The 22,779-nt window shown below is 47.7% G+C and overlaps 1 protein-coding gene across 10 annotated transcripts in view; it reads right to left on the reverse strand.

Moving 5' to 3' along the window:
* dock9b (dedicator of cytokinesis 9b) overlaps window positions 1–22,779 on the reverse strand; it is a 43,574-nt gene that overhangs the window by 11,035 nt on the left and 9,760 nt on the right. For 7 of the 10 annotated variants that reach the window (XM_078102303.1, XM_078102290.1, XM_078102288.1 and 4 more), the window contains exons 2-33: window positions 17,549–17,665; window positions 14,036–14,125; window positions 12,923–13,005; window positions 11,683–11,752; window positions 10,989–11,084; window positions 10,386–10,520; window positions 10,093–10,267; window positions 9,884–9,939; window positions 8,740–8,814; window positions 8,471–8,611; window positions 7,435–7,779; window positions 7,265–7,347; window positions 6,901–7,023; window positions 6,743–6,822; window positions 6,454–6,635; window positions 5,830–5,895; window positions 5,429–5,521; window positions 5,042–5,153; window positions 4,747–4,865; window positions 4,018–4,104; window positions 3,850–3,939; window positions 3,649–3,764; window positions 3,231–3,300; window positions 2,976–3,101; window positions 1,977–2,048; window positions 1,729–1,875; window positions 1,548–1,631; window positions 1,313–1,424; window positions 1,012–1,190; window positions 796–903; window positions 613–709; window positions 193–323 (exon numbers count right to left, since the gene is read on the reverse strand). In XM_078102303.1, coding sequence (XP_077958429.1) covers window positions 193–323; window positions 613–709; window positions 796–903; window positions 1,012–1,190; window positions 1,313–1,424; window positions 1,548–1,631; window positions 1,729–1,875; window positions 1,977–2,048; window positions 2,976–3,101; window positions 3,231–3,300; window positions 3,649–3,764; window positions 3,850–3,939; window positions 4,018–4,104; window positions 4,747–4,865; window positions 5,042–5,153; window positions 5,429–5,521; window positions 5,830–5,895; window positions 6,454–6,635; window positions 6,743–6,822; window positions 6,901–7,023; window positions 7,265–7,347; window positions 7,435–7,779; window positions 8,471–8,611; window positions 8,740–8,814; window positions 9,884–9,939; window positions 10,093–10,267; window positions 10,386–10,520; window positions 10,989–11,084; window positions 11,683–11,752; window positions 12,923–13,005; window positions 14,036–14,125; window positions 17,549–17,665 — 3,660 coding nt within the window. Of the gene's footprint in view, window positions 1–192; window positions 324–612; window positions 710–795; window positions 904–1,011; window positions 1,191–1,312; window positions 1,425–1,547; window positions 1,632–1,728; window positions 1,876–1,976; window positions 2,049–2,975; window positions 3,102–3,230; window positions 3,301–3,648; window positions 3,765–3,849; window positions 3,940–4,017; window positions 4,105–4,746; window positions 4,866–5,041; window positions 5,154–5,428; window positions 5,522–5,829; window positions 5,896–6,453; window positions 6,636–6,742; window positions 6,823–6,900; window positions 7,024–7,264; window positions 7,348–7,434; window positions 7,780–8,470; window positions 8,612–8,739; window positions 8,815–9,883; window positions 9,940–10,092; window positions 10,268–10,385; window positions 10,521–10,988; window positions 11,085–11,682; window positions 11,753–12,922; window positions 13,006–14,035; window positions 14,126–17,548; window positions 17,666–19,253; window positions 19,410–22,779 lie in introns of those variants that run through there. The other 3 variants (XM_078102307.1, XM_078102300.1, XM_078102279.1) reach the window with 1 other exon arrangement.

Below are 22,779 nucleotides of genomic sequence, written 5' to 3' on the forward strand. Positions count from 1 at the left end.
GGGAAGGGGTGTGGGAGCTCTGGGGTGGGGTGGAGGGGGGTAGGAAGAAGGGCGTGGTTGTCCGAGAGGGGGGGGGGTGATCAAAATAACAGGAGGGCTTTGCAAACCTCGTGTCTCGCTCGCTTCACGCTTTCGCCACAGAGGGAATGTGTCGCACACGGGGCGGCCCACCAGCCCCACTCGGGCACCAACCTTCTCCAGTGAGTTGGTCTTGTCACTGCTCTTGTCCTGCAGGCTGCTTCCGGAGTCGGTGGAGATCAGGGAGCCTCTGGAGTCGGCGTGCTGCACCGAGCCGGCGTTGGGGGTGGAGCTGTGAGGGGAGGCTGCAGGGACAGGGTACAGATACGCAGGAGGCGCGTCAGAAGATGGGATGAAATCCGCCGTGTACGAGTCGGCACGCAGAGCATCTCTGTACTTGCTTTTGGCTCTTTTTGGATCAATTTGCATCACTTTGCAGTGGTTTTGCTTTCCTTTTCGATCATTTTGTTGTCATTTTACCTCCCTTTCCGATGGTATTGCAAAGTTAGAATATTTGCTCATTATGGAGACTTAAAAAAAAAAAAAAGAATCGCACGGCATTAGCTCTGGCTTAACAGTGGAGCGAGCATTTACCTGTTCCAGAGATGACTCCAAACACGTCTTTGTGGAGAGCATTTTCTACGCAACTCCCAGGTTTCTGAGGGGTCACCATGGAGTCCTCCCTGGCATTCTGGATCCAGACAGTGACAAAATGAGCAAATGGAATCACGGTAAAAGCGTGATTTCGGCTGAACCGCCACTAGGTGTCAGGCTTACGTTGTGGTTGCCGAGGGGGGCGGACTCCTTCACGTCCAGCCTGTAAACGTTCTCCTGGAGCAGACCGAACAGTGGGAGGTAGAGCGTGGCCAGTCTGGCCTGCTGGCTCTGCAACGACACAGTAGGTGCTCATGAGTCACATGGTCAGCAGTGTGTAAGAGAACCTCCGGGTGCTCGGCCTGCAGCCAAAAGGTGGCCAAGAGCTGTGCAACTCACTTTGGCGGCGTAGCGGTCGTCCAATGTGTGTTTGATCATCAGCCCCTTGAGCACCTGAATGGCGATCTGACGGATCTCTCGGAACTCCTGCAGGGCGCCGCCCACCTCCCTCAGCAGCAGCCCCACCAGGAAGTGGTTTTGACAGAAGTCGTCGGTCAGAGAATAGTCCAGCTGGAGGTCTGAGGCGGGCATCAGTCGGCACAAATGCATGAAACAATTTAAAAAAAAAAGGTGCAGAGAGGAAAGGATGCAGAGAAACAACTCCAGCAACTCCACTTTAATAACAGCAGGGGGCGTTTACCTTGGAACCTTTGGATTCGACCTTTTCCAAAGGGCATGGGCAGATTGAGGGGGACGTAGTGCTCGTGGTTGCAAACAACCCGCAGGAACTCAAACTTAAATTCATACAAAGTCTGGAAGTGAGGCGAGAGAAACGCGTTAGCGGGAAGCTTGTATTGCATGAAGTTAACTTTTAATTTCATGCTTCGTGACTGGAATAAGAACACTATGGATGACGGTAGACGGTTGATTTTAACCTTGGGGTCTCCGGGCATGAAGCAGTTCATGTAGTTATTGATCTGCTTCAACACGAAGCCTCTGTCCATGAAGGTGAAGCAGCGCTGAGTACGAAAGGTTTGAAAAATAACGTCAACCGGAAATTTTGTAACAATCCACAAATCAAAAAAGCAACACGAGACCGCAGGCAGAGTGAAATACCTTGATGAAAACTGCCAGGCTGTGATTGGCATTACGAGCCGCGTCCAGGTTGTCCTTGTATTTCTGGGTGATGTGCGGCACGAGCATATTCACCAGTGTCTCCGCTGCATGGTGGAAGGATGCCGAGAAACGCTGGTTCCTGGAGAGCTGGACGGGGGAAGCGTTAAAAGAAAAGGGGGGGGGGTTGAGAATCGGAAAGGAACGAAAGAAGTAAAATGATGGGAAGACAATAAAAAGAAAAGACCCACCTTGACCTTCCCGCTCTCCATGAGGTAGTGAGCCATCGATTTCACCAGCGCTTCAAAGAAGTACCACGAGTGCTGCAACTCAAAACAAGGAGAGACCTTAGAGCGGTGAAATCTGTCACGTTTTCAGCGGGTTTAGAGGCCGTCATCGGCGGGAGGTGCAGAGTTCCCGGGGCCCTGCTACACCTACCTGTCGTCTGAGTAATTATGAATGGAGCCCGAGGAGGGATGTTTCAATTAGCAGCGATTAGCTCCGTTTTTAAAACGGCGATGGTTTCGCTGTGATGACATTGCAGGTCCGGGACGTTCGCCCCGTCGTAGTAATTATGAAGAGAGCAAAAGGGAATTTTTATTTTGTTTAATTGTGATGGTTTCACTTGTTCCCAACATGAGAGATGAGACAGACGCACTATCGTGGTAGTGGCGGATAATGTCCGTCTACGGGGCTGATAACATTCTGAACTCAATTTCAAAGGAGGTGATGCATTTTTCACTATGTAACATAAAATAAAGATGCAATTATGTAATTCATTCATTTAAACCAGAGGTATGTATAAATAAAAATAATAAAAAACAGGATGCATAATTTAAAGTAACCTAAACCAAGTCAGAATCAGTTAACCAGACAGCTTAAGCCAGAATGCTAAATTAGCAACTGGTGAAGAAAGCTGCTCAGCTTACTATGTCAAATGAATGTCACCTTTCAATGTTCACAGCAATGGATGTTCATCCACCCCCTGCAGATTATGGCCTACTGATGTTATTCTCCTCGGAAAAGCCACACTTTTAAATTGGCAGACTTAAACAAAAGATTTAAAGCTTCCATCTCCCTTTGTTTGACTGCAGTTTGAACTGCGAATGGCTCTTACAAGTTTTACATCAAGAGCATCGGATCTTTGGGCAGCCTGAACAGACTCGACTATGCAAAGGGACTAAAAAGAATAATCAGTCTGAAAAAGGAACACGCTTCAAACAAGAGGCATTTCAACTGTTAGTTATTACCTTCAGCAGCTTGTTGCTGGTGAGAAAGTCTGTAGACGGCTTGAGAATGGCGGTCATGGCTTTAGCCAGCTCCTCGTGGACCGTTTTCACATCGGTGGAGGAATACGGCTCCGGCTTAAACACAAACTGCAGGGAATAAGGAATCATTGATTGATTTCATCAGTTGCCTTGCTACAGGAGCACGCGAAAAAAACACACGCGTCTATGTATAGTTAGTATAGTAAAGTCAGAGATGCAGTGAGTAAAATTCTGCACCTTGATGTAAGATCTCAAGTAATGTTCAAGCCCCTCTTCGTGGCACTGCGCCACTACATGAACCATCACCCTGAAGAGAAAAAGACAACGATAAAGAAAACATACAGGAATACGCAGGAAGAAGTGAGGTTTGCTGGAAGGAAGGAGCCAAATGTTGGGATTACATTTCCTCATATACAGCGTCTACGAGCTTCAAAGACTACAGTCAGAGGACACACGCACGGGGTGTGCATGCGGTACGTGAGCGTCTAATGAGACAAAGGACTAAGGCTATTACAGAGAAGCAGGGGAAGGCTCTTTGGAAAGATGAGAGGGCTGCTATTATTTCACAAAGTTTGTGAAAAGTAGATATTTCTGCTGCCGGAAACCTGCATTTCACATGCGTGTGTGTGTGTGTGTGTGTGTGTAGTAGTGTCACCTGGTCACATTGACAGCCACGTCCTCGTGGGTGGCTCTAGTCAGGACGCAGAACAGCTGGTTAAGGACGGTGGGAAGGAAGTTGACCATCACGTGACCCTCCATCGCATGGAGACTCTGAGAGGATTAACAAAATGAAATATAAGTATATTTATTCATTTAATGGCTAGTCATATTCCCTTTAATACTAGATTAGAAATACCTTCAGGTATTTGATCAGCTCCCCCTCTGAAGCTTGTCCTGACGTCTCCATGATTTGACAGTGGTGGAAGAAGTTGTGCAAGTGCTGATCCTAAAGAAAACACGTGTCACAGATATTGTATTTGCACTTACAGCGAGCAGGTGAGAGTAACGGAGGTCAGGTACACACCTGAGTGTAAACCGTGGAGACGAGATGGGTGGAGACTTTGAACAGGGGCTTTCCTCCGTCCACCCATTTGATCTCGGGGCCAGAGTGCTGCGATGACACGCGGGGAAAAGTGACTGCTCTGTGTGCTGCACTTTGACCACTTATGCTCAAGCACAGACAAAATAACAAAGCTGACTTTTTTTTTCTTCTTTTTATAAGATAAGACAAGCTGGTTCTCCGTGAGGCTGCAGCGTTCTATGAGATACACAGAAAATGGCTTTTATCGAACAAAGAACCTTGAGTTTTGGTGTGTGTTTTGAACAGGTGTTCTACCGAAGTGCCGAGTTTATGAGCTCAATGGTCTCAAAGCTCTTTTTGAGGAAAGTGCTTCTTTCAAAGGCCGTTGCAATTCAAAATCAGTACAAAGCATTATGCACAATAAGCAGCTTTTGCCGACATATTAATTAAATTTGGACTAATCCCATTAGCTATGAATGTTGGAAATGATTAAGGAGGCCACATTGATTGTTAGTTTTAATGCTGATTAGATTTCATGTGCAAGCCTGTTGGACCCCCTGCAAGGTCCCAATCCAATCACAGCTAATAAGATCTTTTTCTGATAACCAGCCGCATCAGATCCTGGATGGAAATGTGAGAAATCTCATCATTAAAGCCAAGTTATTGTGACCTTAAGCGCATTACAATTCCACAAATGACTCTATGATACATAATCGTAGGTAGGTAACGCACCTTGTTGATGGCGTCCTGGGAGCCGAGGTACCCGGCAGGCAGATTGGCGGCCACCGGCAGCAGCTGCTCATTCATGGTGACCCTGCCGTCCCTCAGCAGAGGCAGCCATGCCGAACCCACTGTATGTATGTAAAGCAGATACAGCCACATGTTTTCTTTCACTGGGGCGGCTGAAGCGTGACAGTCCCAATTTGAAATACCTCAACTCTACCGGGAAGACTCGCAGAAATTACCATCACAATTGGCAAAGTATGCCAGTATGAACAGGCTTTTGTGAGTGAAAGCTGCAGCCTACCCGCAGACTCCACCAGGTCTTTCTTCTTGCTGTTGCTGTCACAGCTCACATGATAGAAGGTGAAGAGAAGGTGGTGCTTCTCGTGCAGCTGAGTAGGCAGCTCTATCTTTATCTGCAGGTGAGAAAAAAACACAGATTCCCGGGGGTTGATTCCCTGTTACAAACGGAGCTTTGTTCACGAGGACGTCTGCAGAGCATTGAGGTACGTCAATGTCAAGTGGAAACGTGCTCTAACAATGAGAGAGGAGGTGAGAAGTAACTCAAAAAAACATTTGGAGCATTCGCCATAAAGCCTGTTTGAGTTTCATGCATGGTTGTAATCACTAATGGGCATATTACAGATTACATTACTCAAACTAATTATGAGTAATGGGAGCAGAGACCTACCTCATCATAGAACTCAGGGTTCTGCTGGTGGTGCAGGACGGTTGCATATGCCTGCTTAGTGAATAGAGGAGCTCCTGGACGGCCGTAGATGCACTGCAGGGTACATTCAAAAAGTCAGAGATAATCAAACATGACTGAAAGATAGTCAAGTCCAAAATCAAGACTTAGTTAGTCCAACGTCTAAACAAGTGCCAGGCCAAGTCAGGACTAACGAGCCTTAAGTCAAGAAAAACGCCCAGACCAGCAAGTCCAACCTCTAATGCCTAAACCGAGAGTCCAACGTTGAGTCTGTTGCAAATCTTCTTTGTAAAGACAAAAGACATTTGACTGATGTTTGACTTGAGTCCATGTCGCATGATTCGTAAAGAGCTGATTCAGCATTTCCTGGTATGCAAACGCACCTTCATCGGCTGGGCCTCATCCTCATCAGAGTCCTTGAATTCAATGCAAACTGCAATATTCCTTGCCTAGAGAGGGGGAGACAAAGCAAAGGCAGGCTGTGAAAGCAGGGACCAGTTCCCTGACATCCCTCCGACACTTTCTCCACTGAGTCCATTTCAGACGACCATTGGTGGCTATAAAGAGAGGGGAAGTATTTCGGGCCAAGTATTGCCAGCAGTCGTTTCAAATAAAAGAGGGCAGAGAGACAGACGGGGGGGGGTTGGAGAAGGAGGCAGGTTGGTTTTCCTACGGTGAAAATACTAAGCCTGCATTAATGTATTAATCAGAAGCTGCTGCCCTGCGTAAAGGATAATTCCATCCAGCTCTGCTGCTCGGCTGGACGAGCCCCAGGAGGCGGTTGCCGGTTCCCTCGTGAGCTGAACGGGAACTCAATATGATGACGACGAGAGAATGCTGGCCGAGCAAGAGCATCTCTTGTCCCAACGGATCACTCAAATGCTTTGGATTGATTTGACATTACATGTAAAAGGGCTAAAACACCGATTGTGATCATGTAAAACTAGAAGAATCCTTCACTCCCTCTTGTCCACGGGTTTGTTAAATTAATACCGTGGCTGACTTACCTTCGCAAAGGATTTCTGCCCGTCGTATTTGAGGTGTTTAGGGTACACGTAGAGGTGGTTCTTATAGATGGTGAATGGCTGGGAGCACTTAGCGATGAAAGGCACAAACTCCTCCACCTCCAGGAGAGCGGGCCCGTGGCCTTCGAAGGCCCGGACGGGGATGTAGGAGGAAGTGACGCAGTCTGCGGGACAGGAAACGAGAGGAGTCATTGGGTTCCAGGGTCACGTCGGGGGGTTACAAAATACACAACGGAACGGGACTTTGGAAATATTTGGAGGGGGGGTTTACTGGTTACATCCGGTGCCACGCTGTCAATCGTCACATCCAAGTTCCCCAACAGCACGGGCAGTTTGGCCATTTTCTCCGGTCTGTGGGGGGGAAACGGCGGTGAAAAGAAGAATGTCTAGAAATAGCAATATCTTTAAGGGAGGGGGGGGAGGGCATACTTTCTGAAGTCAGTCAGCAGTTTGAACATGTCCTCGTCGGACAGCCTGCTGCTGTCCTGTCTGTAGAGGGCTGAGAAGCGAAAGCTTTTGTCCAGAGTTCCCGACGCGTCTTTGAACACAGGCCTGCAGAGACAAAAAAAGAGTGCATTTCAGCTCTGCGCCAGCGGCTTGGAGACTTGCAACCCCCCCTCCCTCCCGCCACCGCCCCCCAGCGGGTTGGCTTTCATTTTACAGCTTTCCATTTCGTGCGCATTACATCTGAATCAAACTACGCGGCACTACGGCACCGTCTTGATGTGAGGATTTTTTGGGTAGAACAGTCTCGAGAGGCAGCGCGTTGCTGGAGGGGGGCGGGGTTTCATACCGAGCGGCCCAGGCGAACGGCATCCTGTACTGCCCCAGTCTGCTGCACGCCGTCTTGGCATTCTTCAGCACCTTTTGAGCCATCTACAGGCCGGGCGAGAAAACAGCGTATTTACACATATATATATATATATATTTAAAGCCACGCCCTCGTCATTGTAACCTGCGTACCTTAGTGGAGTCCGAGCACTTCATGTAGGGCTCAGTGCAGTGGGTGATCCCCCCCTGCAGAACCTTCTCAACCCTGGCCACCAGAAAGATGTCCGGATGCGGGCACGTGACCGAGAACACCCCCTGCCTGGGGTACTCGAGGGCCCCCGACGGGAGCCCGCTGGCCTGCCTTCGGCCTGCCAAGGGATCGTCATCGCCGCCGTTGATGCGCACATCCGGCCTGCCGCCGGGGCCCGGGGTCATCTGGCGCACCAACGGGTGGTTGAGATCCACGTGGAAGTCGGCCGAGATCTTTCTGCTGTTCTGGACGTCGAAGAGGGAGAGCACCACGTAGAAAGGCTCCACCTGGGGTGAAAGGTATGAGAGGCAAAATGGTGTTTGTGTTGGAAGATGAGAGACAAACAGAGTGGAGGAAAGAACACTTTTCCTAATGCACTTCCCATTTTCCATCCATTCCAAATGGATCACTGATGTAATTCATCTGCTCCTTCGCTTTTTCCATTACACAGACCCATTTTGGCGCGCACGCGTTTGCTTGTGAGAGGAGGAGAGCTAATATATTAGTTATAGCTAATAGTTGTGGCTGAGAGTCGAGCGGGTCCTCCCTCTGCAGAGACAGGGACCTTTGGAGAGCGATGGCAGGAAACCAGCCTCAGACTGGTGCTAATGCGTGCTGGGTGGTCCAGGCCTGGTTGTCATGGCGGTTGACCATAGCAACATCTGAACTGTCTGTGATCTTCTTAACTGATTGAGAACTCTCCCTCGTTGGAGACAATGCGTCGTGCCGGAGGCGTGTTTTTGTATTTGCTAATACGGATCCTGTTACCTGTTTCACATTGTTTCAATGAGATTTAGCCAGTTTCTCATATCTTCCCTGTGGGAATACATATACTGATTTCCTGGTCTCGGATCTCAGCTTCAGCATTATGTGTTTGAAGCTATGTATCAAAAGCAATACTGTTCACATATCACAGATATTTGAATAGTTGGTAGTTATGATCAGGACGGAGGCTGGGGGGTTTGAATTGAAACATACATTCGTGGTCGGGCCCTCTTCGTTCTCTGCGACGCAGCCCTGCAGGTTGAAGGACAGGTCGTGACAGCTGACCAGGACTCTCTTCCCAAACTTCTCTTCAAACTGACGCACGTCTGGTTCAATGCCAGAGAAGTCCAGTTTCTGTGGCAACAGCAGAAGATCGGTTCAATTATTGTCCTGCCGCAGAGACATTTGGTCGGGAATTTGATCCATTGCAGGAGTCAAAACTGACTGTGGTGCTCGAGTATTTGCATGCAGTCGGGTGTTACCTGCGTGTCAGGGTCCAAAGTGAAGAGTTTCAGGCGAGCTTCACTCCTCGTTTTTGACTCAATATCTCTGGCAGTCTGTTAAGCAAAGAAAAAAAAGAAACTCAACACCACCAAAACAATGTACTCCAGATATCCACAGACAGTTTATGTATTCAGTACAGCCTGTGCAATGTGAATTCACATCCACATTTTTCTTCATCGTCTCTTATTTTTATCCCCTACATTTTCTCTTTTGTATGATTTTGTTTATTTTTATCTTGAGAACTAAACGTCTAATTCACTATAAGATGTAGAAGATGAAAAATGAGAAGATATGGCCAGTCTCCATTAATACTCCATTAATATATGATTAACACAATAAACCTTTTGTGTTTCTGTAGGATAGTATTCTTACAAACATTTAGGCAAACTCAAACAAAAACCGTTTTTACTCTTAAAGCTGCAACTTATTTTCTTTTCACTTTGGGGCGCTACAATTTACATAGCAGCATCTTTTGTAGGCTAGTATGTTAGCGATTTATAAGATATAGCACCCATATTAGCAATCAACAAGTCTAGAATTCATTAATATTATTTCAAAATTAAATTAAAATAAAATTATTTTTGAACTACTCCAAAAAAAAAAGCTGTCCCGTAAACATCCATGCCAAATAATTAGTCACGGTTACCAGATGAGCTAGCAATGCTAGGCTAGTGGCTTACATACAGTAGAACCAGAGCTTAAGAGCTGCTAGTTTGCCTCCTGGGAAATGCCAAAGTGCCCTTGAGCAAAGCACAGAACCCCAAAACTTGATTTCTCATTTTATAAATATTGACTAAAACTGCTTTAATTGTGCCGGCCTTTTGAAAGTTTGACTGCCATGTTCCACTCCAGTTTTGGCCTCATCTGGCCTCTGCATTTGGAGACAATACACTACAGCAGATGCTGGCTAGGTTAGCATCAACAGGAAACCTGGCTCCAGGAAATCCAGCTGTTTGGCAATTCCACCCCGAAACGCAGCAGTTACAACAGAATGCTTTCAGGTGAGGTCATGTGGCACCTTCGGAGTAATCTATACGGTGGTGCTCACTTATTAAGGTATGCGGTCAAACAGAGGTGTTTAGCATTGTTTTAGCAACACCACAGATGGGAAAAACAGGCTACCTGAAAGCTGTCTTGGAAACTTCCGGAGGTTAGATCCGTTTTTCCCTGCTCCTCGTCTGTTGGAGAGATCAACATATTAGCTAATGCAATTATACAGAACACAATGACGTGTTGGTCTCTGCCTGCAGACACAATAAATGCATGAGAAAAATAGTGAAGCTGCTAAAACGAGATGTCAAGGAAATGAATGAAAATGCACCAAAGCCCACCGTCGTGCAGTTCTACGTTCCTTTTCTCCTGCATGGCCTGTTCAAAGCTGCTGTGGAGGATCTTATTGAGGGTGCCGATCCACTCCTCCATCTCCGCTTCGCTGTCTGCAGCCAGCAGGAACGTGCTCTTGTCCTGCATCTTCAGCTCAAAGGCAAACCGCCGCACTTTGCTGTTCTGGAAGAACGATATCACACAGTCCATTTTAGTTCTTTGTATTAAATCCAGGCCATTTAGAGGCCCATCGTACTGTGGGGCGTGGTTTTAAAAGCCTCGCCTGCATAAGATCCCGTACCTGAACGACCCCCATGCAGGAGTCCAGGAAGATGGTTCCTTTGGGTTCCTTGGTGGTGTTCTCGTCCTTGTAGAAGTTGAGGTTGTAGGATCCATCTCCCAGCTGGGCCAGATGGAAGTACCTCCTCTTAAAGGACTAGATGTGGAAAACAAATAAGGTTAGCATCCCAAAAGTTCTCTTTATCTCTAAAAATACCACAAGGGTGGAGATGGGGCGTGTGAAAGCTTAAGGGCAATATGACAAAGAACAAGGATTATCATATGTGCATTGAGTGATCGTCCAATCTTTGTATGACCTTTACATTGATATGATGTGATTTCATGAAATAATCTGTAATTATGACGGATAGGAGACAAAATCTTTCCTTTTCAATAAAGATTGTATGCATGCCAACATGTTGTTTTCAAAAGGGAACAGGCAGTGATCGATTGTGTGTGCTGTGCAAACCGTGGGGTCAAAGGTAAAGGAAACCTTTTAATAATAATGTCACATTGACGGTGAGGAGTTTCCCCAATTATTCACATTGACACACAAACATGAGATGAAAAGGGTCATGGTTGAATTAAACCCCCCCCCCCCCAAATTTTGGTTGACCGTACCCACCCGCATAGTAATGCTGATTGCACTGTTCATGTTTCCTTTGTACAGCCAGCCGTGTTTGGACACTCCTCCCTTCTGAGACCCGAGGGAAGCTGTGTCCTACGAGAGGAGGCGCAAAGATGAAAAAAACATTAATAAACGGGTTTTCGACCGTTTAATGACACACAGATGAGACTCATGCCTTTGGGTGCTTCTGCGTGTCCAGCAGAAGACATACACGTATGAATTAATTTACACACATTAAGCTTAAAATCCTGCTGACACCCACGAGTTTAGTCCTGAGAAGGATGGTCTTCATTTACAGCAACAGTGCACTTCTATAATCCCAGGGGGGTTTTAGACAAGAAGGTGTGTCCATCATGGGTCACTGGCCTCCCGTTAAATCAATGCCTGAGGCGAGGTACTTTGGACGAAGAAGAAGAAGCTCCTTAAAATGCTACAAATGCCTCGGAGATGTCAGCTATTCATAGGCGTGGGACTAGAACATTAAACAAAACATTCAACGGGGTGTCTTGCAGTAAAGAGTGGAACTGCAGAAACAATAAATTCGATATAATGTTTGGGCTCTGTTTTCTGTTTGAACACGGTTGGGTGCGGCCTAACGGAAGGTCGAACATTTGACCTCACGGGAAAACTATAGGAACGACGACGTTCCCTCGAATATGAAGAAAGAAAGGGTTTGGATGGACTCGCTCACCTCGCCTTTTTCCACATCTTCATCCACCTCGAACAGGTGAGCTGCCAGTTTCTCTGGTCTCAAAACCTTACTGAAAGCACAGGGAAAAGATCCCTCAGGTCAAGTCACCTGTACACACACACACACACACACACACACAGACTGGCAGAATCCAAAACATAAGTGCAAAGATGTGGAAAAAAAGCACCACGATTGAAGTACAATGGCAAATTATCAGGACAAGTGTGATTTATATACAGATAAAAACAGATATTTGCATATAAAGGCAGAGTCTGGTTGAGTCATGTGGAGAGGGAAAGAAGTGGACCGTGTTGGAAAATTGAAACTAGGACCCGCGGGCTACCGGGCTTTTTCATTCGCTCTTCACTCCTGTCTGTCAAGTCTTGTATCAGGCCGTTGAGACTGGACGAAACTGGGACACGGTCATCTCGGCCCGGATGTCCATTGGCTGCTACGGAACAACTAGAATAGTATTCATTGCCCTGAGGCTGAATCTGAGATTGATAAAGATCTTTTTGATCTGGTGAGTCTCCAGTAAATACCATTCTTATTTGGTATTCATGAAGGTAGGAGAGGATAACTACAAATTCCTGACTATTTCATTCTAAGACATATTCATGTATGTTTCAGAACACAAAAAGAAGCATGCTTCTCTAAGTGCACCCCGAACCCCAGACTGAGCGTTCTCCCTTTGAACCTTAGAGGACCTCAGGGTCCTCGGGGGCACCAGCAGCATAAACAGCGTGCAGGCCGAGGCCAAGGCCTGTCGGTTTTTACGCTATAATGCTTTAAACATGACACACAACATCTGCACGGCACATTCCTGTGCTCAAAGAATGTGGCTCTAGCAAGGACACACAAGACATTGTGGGATTTTCCCTGGAGCTTCGGTGATTTCAATCAACAGCGGTCCCAAAATAGCTCTGCTTATCCTTGCTAGAGAAACATAGGAAGCCTTTTATTGTTGTTGCGGAGGAGCTTCCCGAGACACACATTTCCGTCTTTTCTAGAGTTCTGGCTGAAACACTCATGAGGGGCTGTAAACAAAAGGGCCGTGTCACTGAACAAAAGAAAGCTTTACAATGCAACCTCGGAGGGCTTCCACAGCATCGCGGGATGAACGGCGCATGCTTCTATGGGTAAAGAGCTATAGAGAAAACAGCTTTGTGGCTCTGCAAATCTAAAAAGAATCACTACCGTAATGCCCATCAGGCAAACGCTCTGCGCCTTTCACACTCACTTGGGGAGCTGACGGAAGTCTCCAGAATACTCCTCATACTTGTAGTTGACCACGTGCCAGTCGGACTTGTAGGTCTTGATGCACTGCGGAGACAGAGAGCGGGGAGAAGGGGGCGAGGGGTCATTTGAACAAAAGGAAAAATGAAGACGTGCCAATATATAGAAGTATATTTCCGTTGTATCCAGAGAACCTTCAGCCCTGAACAAAAAGCAGACATTAAGACTGCAAAGAGCCGCAGCGGAGGCATCCATGGGAAGAGCGCTCTATCGAAGTGGAGGTCGGTGTTAATAGGGGATGTAAATATCACTGAGGAATGGGGAGGATGGGGGGGGGGGGGGGGGGGCACAGACATATTAGCTCCAGACTAGATTAAAACTGCAGACCACCAGCAGAGAAAATATCTAAATCACCCCTCCTCCCCTGGATAAGTCGGTCCCATCCGGGTGGGACTTTCCTGTACAGTGAGCAATGCGTTATCGTAACATCTATTATTCTTTAGGTCATCGTCTGTTCATGCTCACCATTGTTTTTGAGGGGTTATGGTTTTTTTTTTATTTATGTTTTCATCAATTCCGCGAAATTCATCAAGTGGCTGAGGCAAGAGGTCACCAAAGAGTGGGGAAAACAACGGACAGCCCCATGTGGATCAGGCCTCCCAGCGACTCCAGATGTAGTTATGATGTAACTCCCAGCAGCTCTCCCTCTATCGGGCTCCATCGGGCCGCACCCCGGCCCGAGTCCCAGCTCCGTTTGAAACAACATGACGTGGACCACCGCTGAACCGCCGGCTCCATCTGCGGCCCGTCTTCCGAGAAAAAAGAACGCACGGGCCGAGAATGCGAGTGGAAGTTCACTGAACGTCTTACGGCAACACAATAAACTAAACGTTATGACCTCCGGTATCTGGCATATGGGGCCTTCAGAGTGTCGGAGCCAATTGCATAATCCGGACGGAAGCGAAAGCACCTGTGTTTGGGTGGAAGGGGAGAAGAGCAGGCCGCGGATGGAGCAGGGATTCGCTGGGATATGGCGGGGGTTGAGGCTTTGGCCCGAGACGGAGGGATAAAGGAATGGACAAAGGCAGGCTTGCGTTCAGGTATGTGTTAGCTTTACCTCTTGGACGAACAGCGAGTGAGCTTCTTTCTCTGCGGTCTCTGGCACGGTGGAGAACAGAGTCCTGCCCTGGCGCCTCAGGGTGGAGATCTGAGGGGAGGGAGGGGAAAGCAGGCGTGAAAAACAGACTGAGGGGAGAGACTTGCACAAAAGATCCACACTGCTGGGGTTTGTTAGACAAATTCACTAAACATTCCCACTTTGGATGTCGGTTTTGAATCTCCTTATGATGACGTGATATGACGTTGTGTTGGTCAATAAAGAGCAGATGCCTTTTACTGTGCAGAGAAAAAAAGATCATAGTAAGCCGCAGACCCGCCTCCTGCAGCTGACCCCCTGCAGCTGAACCCCTGCAGCTGACCTCCTGCACCCCGCTACGCTATGGAATGCCGTTTTAGTCCAAATTAAATAAATGAATAAATACATAAATACATGAAATATGCATTTGAAACACACCATGAAATAAATTAATGAGGCAATAAATACATAAATATTAAATACATTTAATTATTTCATGGTACTTTTATTTCATAATGCCACTTTTCATTTCCAGAGTCTTTTATTTCATAATGCCATTTTTCATTTCCAGAGACTTTTATTTCATAATGCCTAAACTTACAGCTTAGCATGTAAGTTTGACTGATGCTACTCACTCAAAAATGGTACAAAGTGAGATTTCTTTGATTCTTTTGATTGAAAAAGCAGGTGCATGTGCTCTATTTGTTGAATAACTATATTATTGATCATCAACTATGAACTATTTTTTAAATTAAAAGTTAGAGAAGTATAGAGAGTCTTTTACAGAGAATGTTGTGCAGCCTGTATTGTTCCAGCCAGTATGCTGTATCTTTATTAGACATATACAGAGAGAGAGCGGAGAGCGACCATCCATGGCTGAGGAGCAAACGGAGCCTCGGGGCATCAAGACTTGATCCCACCGAGTGTTCTGCTTTTCAACCGAAGCCACAAAGCAGAGTGGGAAACAGTGGCACAATGACCTAGTTTTGTCATATATCCCTTATTTCTATACTGGCAAGCATACACAAGCATTCAGTCTCTGTCCTCATTGGTCCGGTGCACGCTGACAAAAGCAATCCAACGTCTACAGGGACGAAATCATTGGTCATACAGGCCTACATTGCGGTGGTATTTAAGAAAAAACATAAATAAAAATGAACTGAATTTTTATGCTTTAGTTGGAGTTGAATAAAAGCAAAAAAAGTATTCAAAAACATTTGTCGTTCTTATTGTAAAACAAGATAATAAAATCGATACGGCTGTCAAGTATGAAGCTCGAGCTAGCAGGCGGTTAGCTTAGCTTGGCGTGGAGTCTGGTAACAGGGGAACTCAGGTAGCTTGGCTCTGTTGTTTAATACATACAGAAGCTCAAATGGAGGAACAGCACGGCTTATAGAAGAGACAACATGCTAATTCGTGACTTTCAGAGCTGCTGAGGCCCAGCTAGCTGTTTCCCCTCACCAAAGCTAGCACCAAAGCTAGCACGTCTGTTGGCCTGGCATCACATTTACACAATAGTAGCATCAATCATCTCATTAAACTGTTGGCACGATCAAGAATATTTTCCCAAAAAGTCGCTTATTATGCTTTTTAGGTCTTACTCAGTATGACACTTCATACATACTCCAGTTGTACCCGTAGAAGCCTCGGAGCCCATTCCTCGGTCTGCACCGAAAACCAACTACTCAACGCACACACACACTTGTCAATCAACAGCATTCCTCACGCAGTCATTAAACCGGAGCTTTGATGGTGTCCACCGGGGCCAGAGGAGCGCGTTCCCTCGGGCAGCGGCACGGGCAGATGGGCTGATGCCAGGAAGGAATTGTAATGTTTGGCTATCTGGGCAAAGCGGTCAGCGTCCGGGGGGGAGAGGAGTCTTCTGAAGGAAGTCTTTCCACTTTGAAAGACGCAAGTGATTTTACCCGTACACATGAGCAGAATCACATATTTGAAGACTGTAAATAAGTGAAATGGAAACTTCAGTCTAATATCCTTCCCAGGGTCTCTCCTGTTCTACATACTGTATATGTCGGGGAAGTTAACCCATAACCCTCTGTTGCAGTTGCCGTGTGCGTTTCCATACGTGTCTGAGCAGCACGTGGAAATACTCGACTCGTATGCCTCCCCGCCCTCGTCTCTCTCCTCTCTCGGCCCGGTGATGTAAAACATATGGCAGGTTGGCCCGACGGACGGACGCACGCGCACATACAGGGCTAATGGCTGTGCTCTGCAGACGGCCTTGTAATGAAAACCACTCATCATGTACTGATTGTGAAACAGTCCAGTAGCAGACTGTACGTTGAGCATTTCCCGCTATACTCTAATGGAGCTCTACAGTACTTGTAGGTGCACTATTGCACTGAGCAGAAGAAGAAGAAATCTGAGCGCACTTATCCTTTACAGTGTGATTCCCTCATCTTTTTTTTTTCCAGGAGACTTGAGGAATGACAAAAATTTAAATCCTTGTTCTCTCTTTCTCTCTCAAACTGGGAGTGGACCGCGCTGAGATCCAACTCGGCCCTCCGGTGATGTAATGCTGACACGGTACTCAAGCTCTTTTGGACGTGAGCGGCAGATCCACATAGCGTGGAGATGTTTGTATAAGCGTGAGCCAGAGATTACACGCAATGAATTTATATAATTTAACATATGGGTGTTTGGGGCGGCACGGTGGTGTGGTGGTTATCACTGTCGCCTCACAGCAAGAAGGTCCTGGATCCAACTCCAGTGTCTTTGAAGATGGATGAGTTCGCCAGGTCATGTTAAAACCTGCGCACGACCTCGTCATCAGCTGTGCTCAGCTGCAGCAGGAGCCAATTTCCCTCGAAAGAGGAGCACATCGTTTGGGTACTTAAGCACATCGAGGTGGTGATAAGACAGTGACCCTGCAAGATCCCCAGTCTTACCCCCCCAAGCTCAAAGACAAACACAAATCCATCACTTGTGAAAACTGAGATTTTCGTCATCAAGTGTATGGTAGGAATACCTCTGCAACGTCCTGCTTTACATGCCCATCCATTCATTTCCACTCTGACCAGTTTCCATCTGTGGCCTTTGGCTACCTCTGTCCATCACATTGTCCTTTGTCGCTTGTCCGCCCACCATATTAGTTGCTCTCCCCAATGGTCACTGAGACTGCGAGAAAGACTGTTCCTCCCCTACCTCGAGTCTTGAAGTGTTTGATTCGACTCAATTGCCTACTCTCTGTTTTTCTTAGGGAAACCTAAGGTTTAGTAAAAGATTGTGGTTTGGTTTTAAATAATACATCCGTTGTGTAACTTGAGTTAGATGAGTGAAATACTTAAGGTGAAATTCCATTGGTTAAGCTTGCTAAAAGATCACTATAGTTTAGTACTTTTGCTGTGTCACTTCAGGTGTGGTTTCACGCCTGTTTACAATATTTATGCGTGGATAATAAAATATTATTAAATATTAGCGGAAAATGTTAGACTAACATGTATATAAAACAGGTGACCGTTTACTCTGTCTTACCTGGAAGTCATCCGTGGGGAACTGTAGCATGTCCCGCAGCACATCGCTGATGATCTGGGTCTTCCTCTGCACAAGCACATTCTCGTAGTCCAGAGGCTCGATGATCTTCGGTTTTACCTGAAAGAAATAAAAGTAAATCAGTGCATCAGCAAGTGACAAAAAACGTAGCGAGGGCAGTTTTTGTTCCATTGAATCGCCGTCACCCTTTGGCGGATAATTGCACGCCTAATAAGGGGATCAGTGTTGCACGTCCGGGGCTACAGGCTGCTATTGTCTTTAACTGACAGCGGCGAGAAGGGGGTTGGTGCTGGACGGGTGGATGGACGGGCGAGGGTCTGCGTGCGCCGCTGTACCAGCCGCTGTGTCATGAGCTCACGATCACGAGCCCCCCCCAGTACCGGAGAAAGCCAGGACGCACGTTCCTCCCATACTAGTGAATCCGCACGCCGCGTTGTGGACAGAGGTGGCTTTGTGAGCGCCGGTGCGAGGCGGAAGTTCAGACAGCAGGGTCGGGAAAGAGAGACGGAGAGATTAAACTCCCTGGCTGACGTTCCACAGAAAAAAAAATAGGATTCCTGCGACTGGGCTGCTAGAAAAACACATCTTCTCGTATGACGGCGTGTTCAGATCCTGAGGAAGTAAACGCAGCTTTGATCTATGTACCGCAGGGATGCATAGATATAAATTTACTGATTTGATTAAAATAATATCGTTCACCAGCGAAACAGGAAATCAAACATCAGTAGATAATGTTATTGTGTAGCCTCTGGTGGTTTGGTGCTTTTTCAACAACCAACTGTCCCCTAGGATCCAACAAATGAAGTGCATGGTTCCCTACAATGAATTGTCACCAGAGTTCCATCTTTCTGCACATTTGCCCATGCCGCCCGCCGGGCGTGATCCACGTTACTCGGATTAGCCTCTTCTGGGCCCAATGAGCACGTAACAACCCGAGGACGATCGGAGTCTGGGCTTTACGTTTCTCTGCTCCAGCCAATCCTCCCCGTGACCTCACTAAAATATCCCTGCGCAGCACTCGGCCCCCTTTTGGATGTAACAGATCTGATCTGATAAGCAGAAAAGCGGCCCTGGTTTCCAACTGGATGGTTGCCGTTCAGACGGAGGATAACGACAAGCAGCTGTGAACTGTGACACCGCGGTAATGATCTCGCATGAACGCGTTAAGGGAGAAAGGTGTGTGATGGAGTTTGACTTTGCTGTATAAAAGATACAAGATGCAAGTTAAACATCTGGATACGCCGAACCCAAACGGAACCGCACGTTGCATTCAAATAACATCTGCACTGTAAAGCAGCAAAGTGACTCATTATTAAGTTTAACATCTACATCTTAGAAAAAAAGGAAAGACCTCCACCTGCATCTTTTATGATTGAACCAACTTTGCCGCCGACTTGTCAGGCGCAGGAACAGTTAGTGAACAGGAGCCACAAGTGCTCCATTTCCTAAAAAAAGATCAACGTTCAACCCCCCTGGAGGGGGGTCTGCCCCGAAGCTGCTGTTCCCCCATTTCCGTCTCTGACGCTTTTACAGGAGAAAAGTCTTCAAAGCTGCTTTTGGAAGAGAGTCGGAGAGATTTAAAAAAAAAAAAAAGAGAAAACGATCACGGCGCATGGGTTCCATTTGCAGAGCAGAGGAAGGAGAGAACATCCACTTCTATGTCTAAGACGGCCTAGTGCGCACTTACCGCTGCCACCTGCGAGCCGGCCTCCACCTCTTCCTCAATCTCAGCCAGGCTCTTGTACTGCTGCGGGGACTCTATCACCATCTCCCTTTTGGGGGCTTTGCCGGCTCGGCCCTGCATGGTGCTCAAGTCCTCCCCCGCACCACCACCCCCCCCCCCGTCTCCCCCCTCCCTCCCTCTTGCCCCTGGGCCTGCCGGTGTCCGGGTGTGCGACTCACTGCGCTGCCATGTTACCCTGCAAGCGTGTGCGTCCGTGAAAGGCAGGAAGAGCTCCTCGCCGACGTCCAGTGAGACTCCCTCTATTCTCACTCGCAGTAGCCCGGCCTCCCTCTGTCTCTCTCTCTCTCTCCCCCCCGCTCCATCTCTCTCATCAGAAGGGCCCCTCCCACCCTTACAGCTGTGCAGATGTGTGTTTGTATGTACAGTACGTGAAGGGGAGCAGGGGAGGAATGGACCACTCCCCCATTAAAAACTTAAAAGAGGCCCAGAGATTGTGTTGTCATGCGCCTGCTCCACCTGCCTGCTGTGTGTGTGTGTGTGTGTGTGTGTTAAACATGTAAAGAAAAGGTTGAAAATATACATAAATAAGAAGAGATGAATTAAAAAATGTACAGCTGATGCAGTTTTTCAAAACTCGCCCGGGGCTTTTCTGTACTCTAATTTCTTGTTGTTTAAATGACAATTCAGTTCATATTTTTAAATCTATGTTGCATTATGTTTTACTAAATTTAAAAGCGCAATGTTTATAACAGGCCAGCTGTTGTTTTCCCTGCAAATAAACTAATGATCCCAGTCGCTTCCACACAGTGAGGCATCCAGCTCGTTAGTGGAAGATAGCATTTCCTTCGGGGAGAATTCCTTCACAATCTGATGATGTGACTTTGCCGGACGGATCCCATGTTGGACTGAAAAGCCGCTGAAGAGACTTAAAACAGGCGAACGCCCAATCTGTGTTGCTGAAGTTCTACTGCTCATTGATATTTCGCCGTGCTTTGAACTGGTGCTACTGCCGTATCCGCTGTGGCTCGCAGCGTGGTCAATGAAAACACTCTTATCCGGCTCTCAGGGCCCAGAAACACACACACACACACACATACACACACACACACACACACTTCAGGGGCAGTTGGAGCTTCCTCCGTCCAGTCAGCATCCCCTTCGTTAATCTCCAAGAAAACATGAGGCGCCTCGGCTCGGCTGCTCCCTGTGGGAGCGCGCGCGCTTCCAAACGATGACATTTAAAGTTTTCAACGAGGCGTTAATGTGGGTCAAATTATGCAAATCCATTTCTTTTCTTTTTTTTTCTCCCCTCCGCTGCGTTGAACCCAACTCCCGAACCACCGTCGGTGTTTACAAGCCTCTGAATCTCTCTGACGTAACGAGCGTGATTAATATCTCATCCAATTATCTCCATGGGCAGAGAAGCCTGTGCTCTCTTGAAAGAAAGGAAAGGGGGAAGTCAGAGAGCAGGGGGGGGGGGGGGGTGACACCCCACGGGTCAGGATGACTTCAAAGGCCTCTGCCACGGTTTTTCGGTGCGATCCCCCCAGACTAAATGTAGCACGAAGGGCGGAGGATGTGTGTGTGTGTGTGAGCTTTACTCTTTGCACTGCATGGCTCTCTGATGTGTGAGGCACTGTGAATGATTTGCATAGCTTGTTTTAACTGTACCCTCTTCAAAGGGACTTGCTGAAATGTACCATTCAGGGAAATAACTTGGCCCTTAAAAAACACAAGAAATCACACGGTGAAAGAAGGCTGTTCCACGGCACCGAGTCGGAGGGGGGGGGGACACGGAAGACGTTTCTGGAGCTGCAGGAACAAGCGCCACAAGACAAGCAGCAAAACCCAGAGGGAGCCAGCGCTGGAATGGCCGTCAGTGGGTGACTGCAGCGGATGAAGAGACAGAGCCTTTTTTAGGGCGTGGCCGCCATGTGATCTACCACAGTCTCCAGCGGGATCCGAGTTGGAGGATCGGCTCAGGAAGGTTCTTGTAAGTGGCCGCCATGATAAAAGCTGTTTGAAGTCTCTAGATGCAAAGGAAAGGACCTTCGATGATTCCTTACTAGCTCCTTTAGGAACCACTGGGCCATCAGTTACATGAGTCCGCACTGTAACAACACATGCAACGTTAGCACACATTCTGCGGCGGGTGTACGGTTGTCCCGATAGGTGCATAATAGTCCCCCTTCTCATCTCTAAACTTTTGGAGTAGAACTGGCGGTAAATCTCTGAGGTTCTGAACTACAACCCATGTGCTCTTCGACGAAATGCTGACTAAGCTTCGTGGAATCAACCTCTTCTTAGCAGCAGTGAGATTCTTGGGTGTACTCAAGTATTTCAAGCCGACCAAACGCAACTCTCTGGCGTGACTCTCCGCTCTTTGGCCTGCGAAGGACCGCCGGGGGGCCTCAGAGACGGCGTCACCAGCTCGCCCGTGATAATCAGCCTCTTGTCAGAGACCCCGGCCTGCCAATGAGGTCATCCCGCTTCGCCCTTGTCTCCCTCTCGCGCTTCCTGGGGCCGTCGCCGGTGCCGCGCCGCAGTCGAGCTGGTGTCCGAGCGCGTGCGCGTGCGTCGGGGGGAGGGGGGGGGGGTGCAAATGAGTTTACAAGCCCATCTGCGTAAGAGCTCGCCGAGAGAAAAAAAACGAGAAAGAATCGTCAGAGAGGGAGAGAGTGAAGGGAAAGAATTTATGCACAGCCCGAACTCATTAGCAGATGTGAGCCTTCCACACCCTTCCCAAGAGGCGCACACTCACACACACACACACACACACACACACACACACAATGAGAGCGTCACACAAGTCTGGGGAGAATTGCATGAAGGGAAATGACGTAATTTTTGGGCGCCGACCATCACTGCAGGCACCCTGGGGAGAGAAAGTGTGAGGGCGTTGCGTGAAAAGAAGCGCAACTCCCCCATCAGACCGACCCGTGATGCACACACACACACACACACACACATGCTATGTAGGAGAAGTTAAACGTGATACAGGAGAGGGGAGTTCCTCTGACGTCAGAGCTCTCAGCGGTGCTGATGGATCGAGTCGAGACTGCACAGACCAGCAGAAAGTCCCTGGGTTTAGTCCACGTAGGAACAGAACAGCCCATCAGGCTCCCGTCAACTTTACAAAAGAACCAATCCATGATTCGCACTGGACCAGAACCCCAACAAACGTAGCAGGACTTCCAATATTGTACACGTGCATTCGAGTGTCCAATGCTCATGGGTGGATAAAAAAAGAAACCTATCGGTGACCCGGACCCGTTAGAATCAACACTTGCGCTCTAACTACGCTGTTGTTTATTTTACTGGACAGAAGAGCGGGCCCCTGTTGACAGAGGGTGACCTCTGAGGGGTCGGACGGACGGGGAGTCCAACAGAGAGGAAGCTTTGGAGGCTTAGCTGTGCTTCCGCATTGCAGCTTCCTTAATGACCCGCACTCAGAGAGAGAAAGGTGCAAAAAAAAAGCAGACTTGATGAGTTTTGCTACATTATGGGTCGATAAATTTAGTTGGCACAC

This window comes from Gasterosteus aculeatus, chromosome 1, assembly GCF_964276395.1.
Source record: "Gasterosteus aculeatus chromosome 1, fGasAcu3.hap1.1, whole genome shotgun sequence".
Classification (NCBI taxonomy): Eukaryota; Metazoa; Chordata; class Actinopteri; order Perciformes; family Gasterosteidae; genus Gasterosteus; species Gasterosteus aculeatus.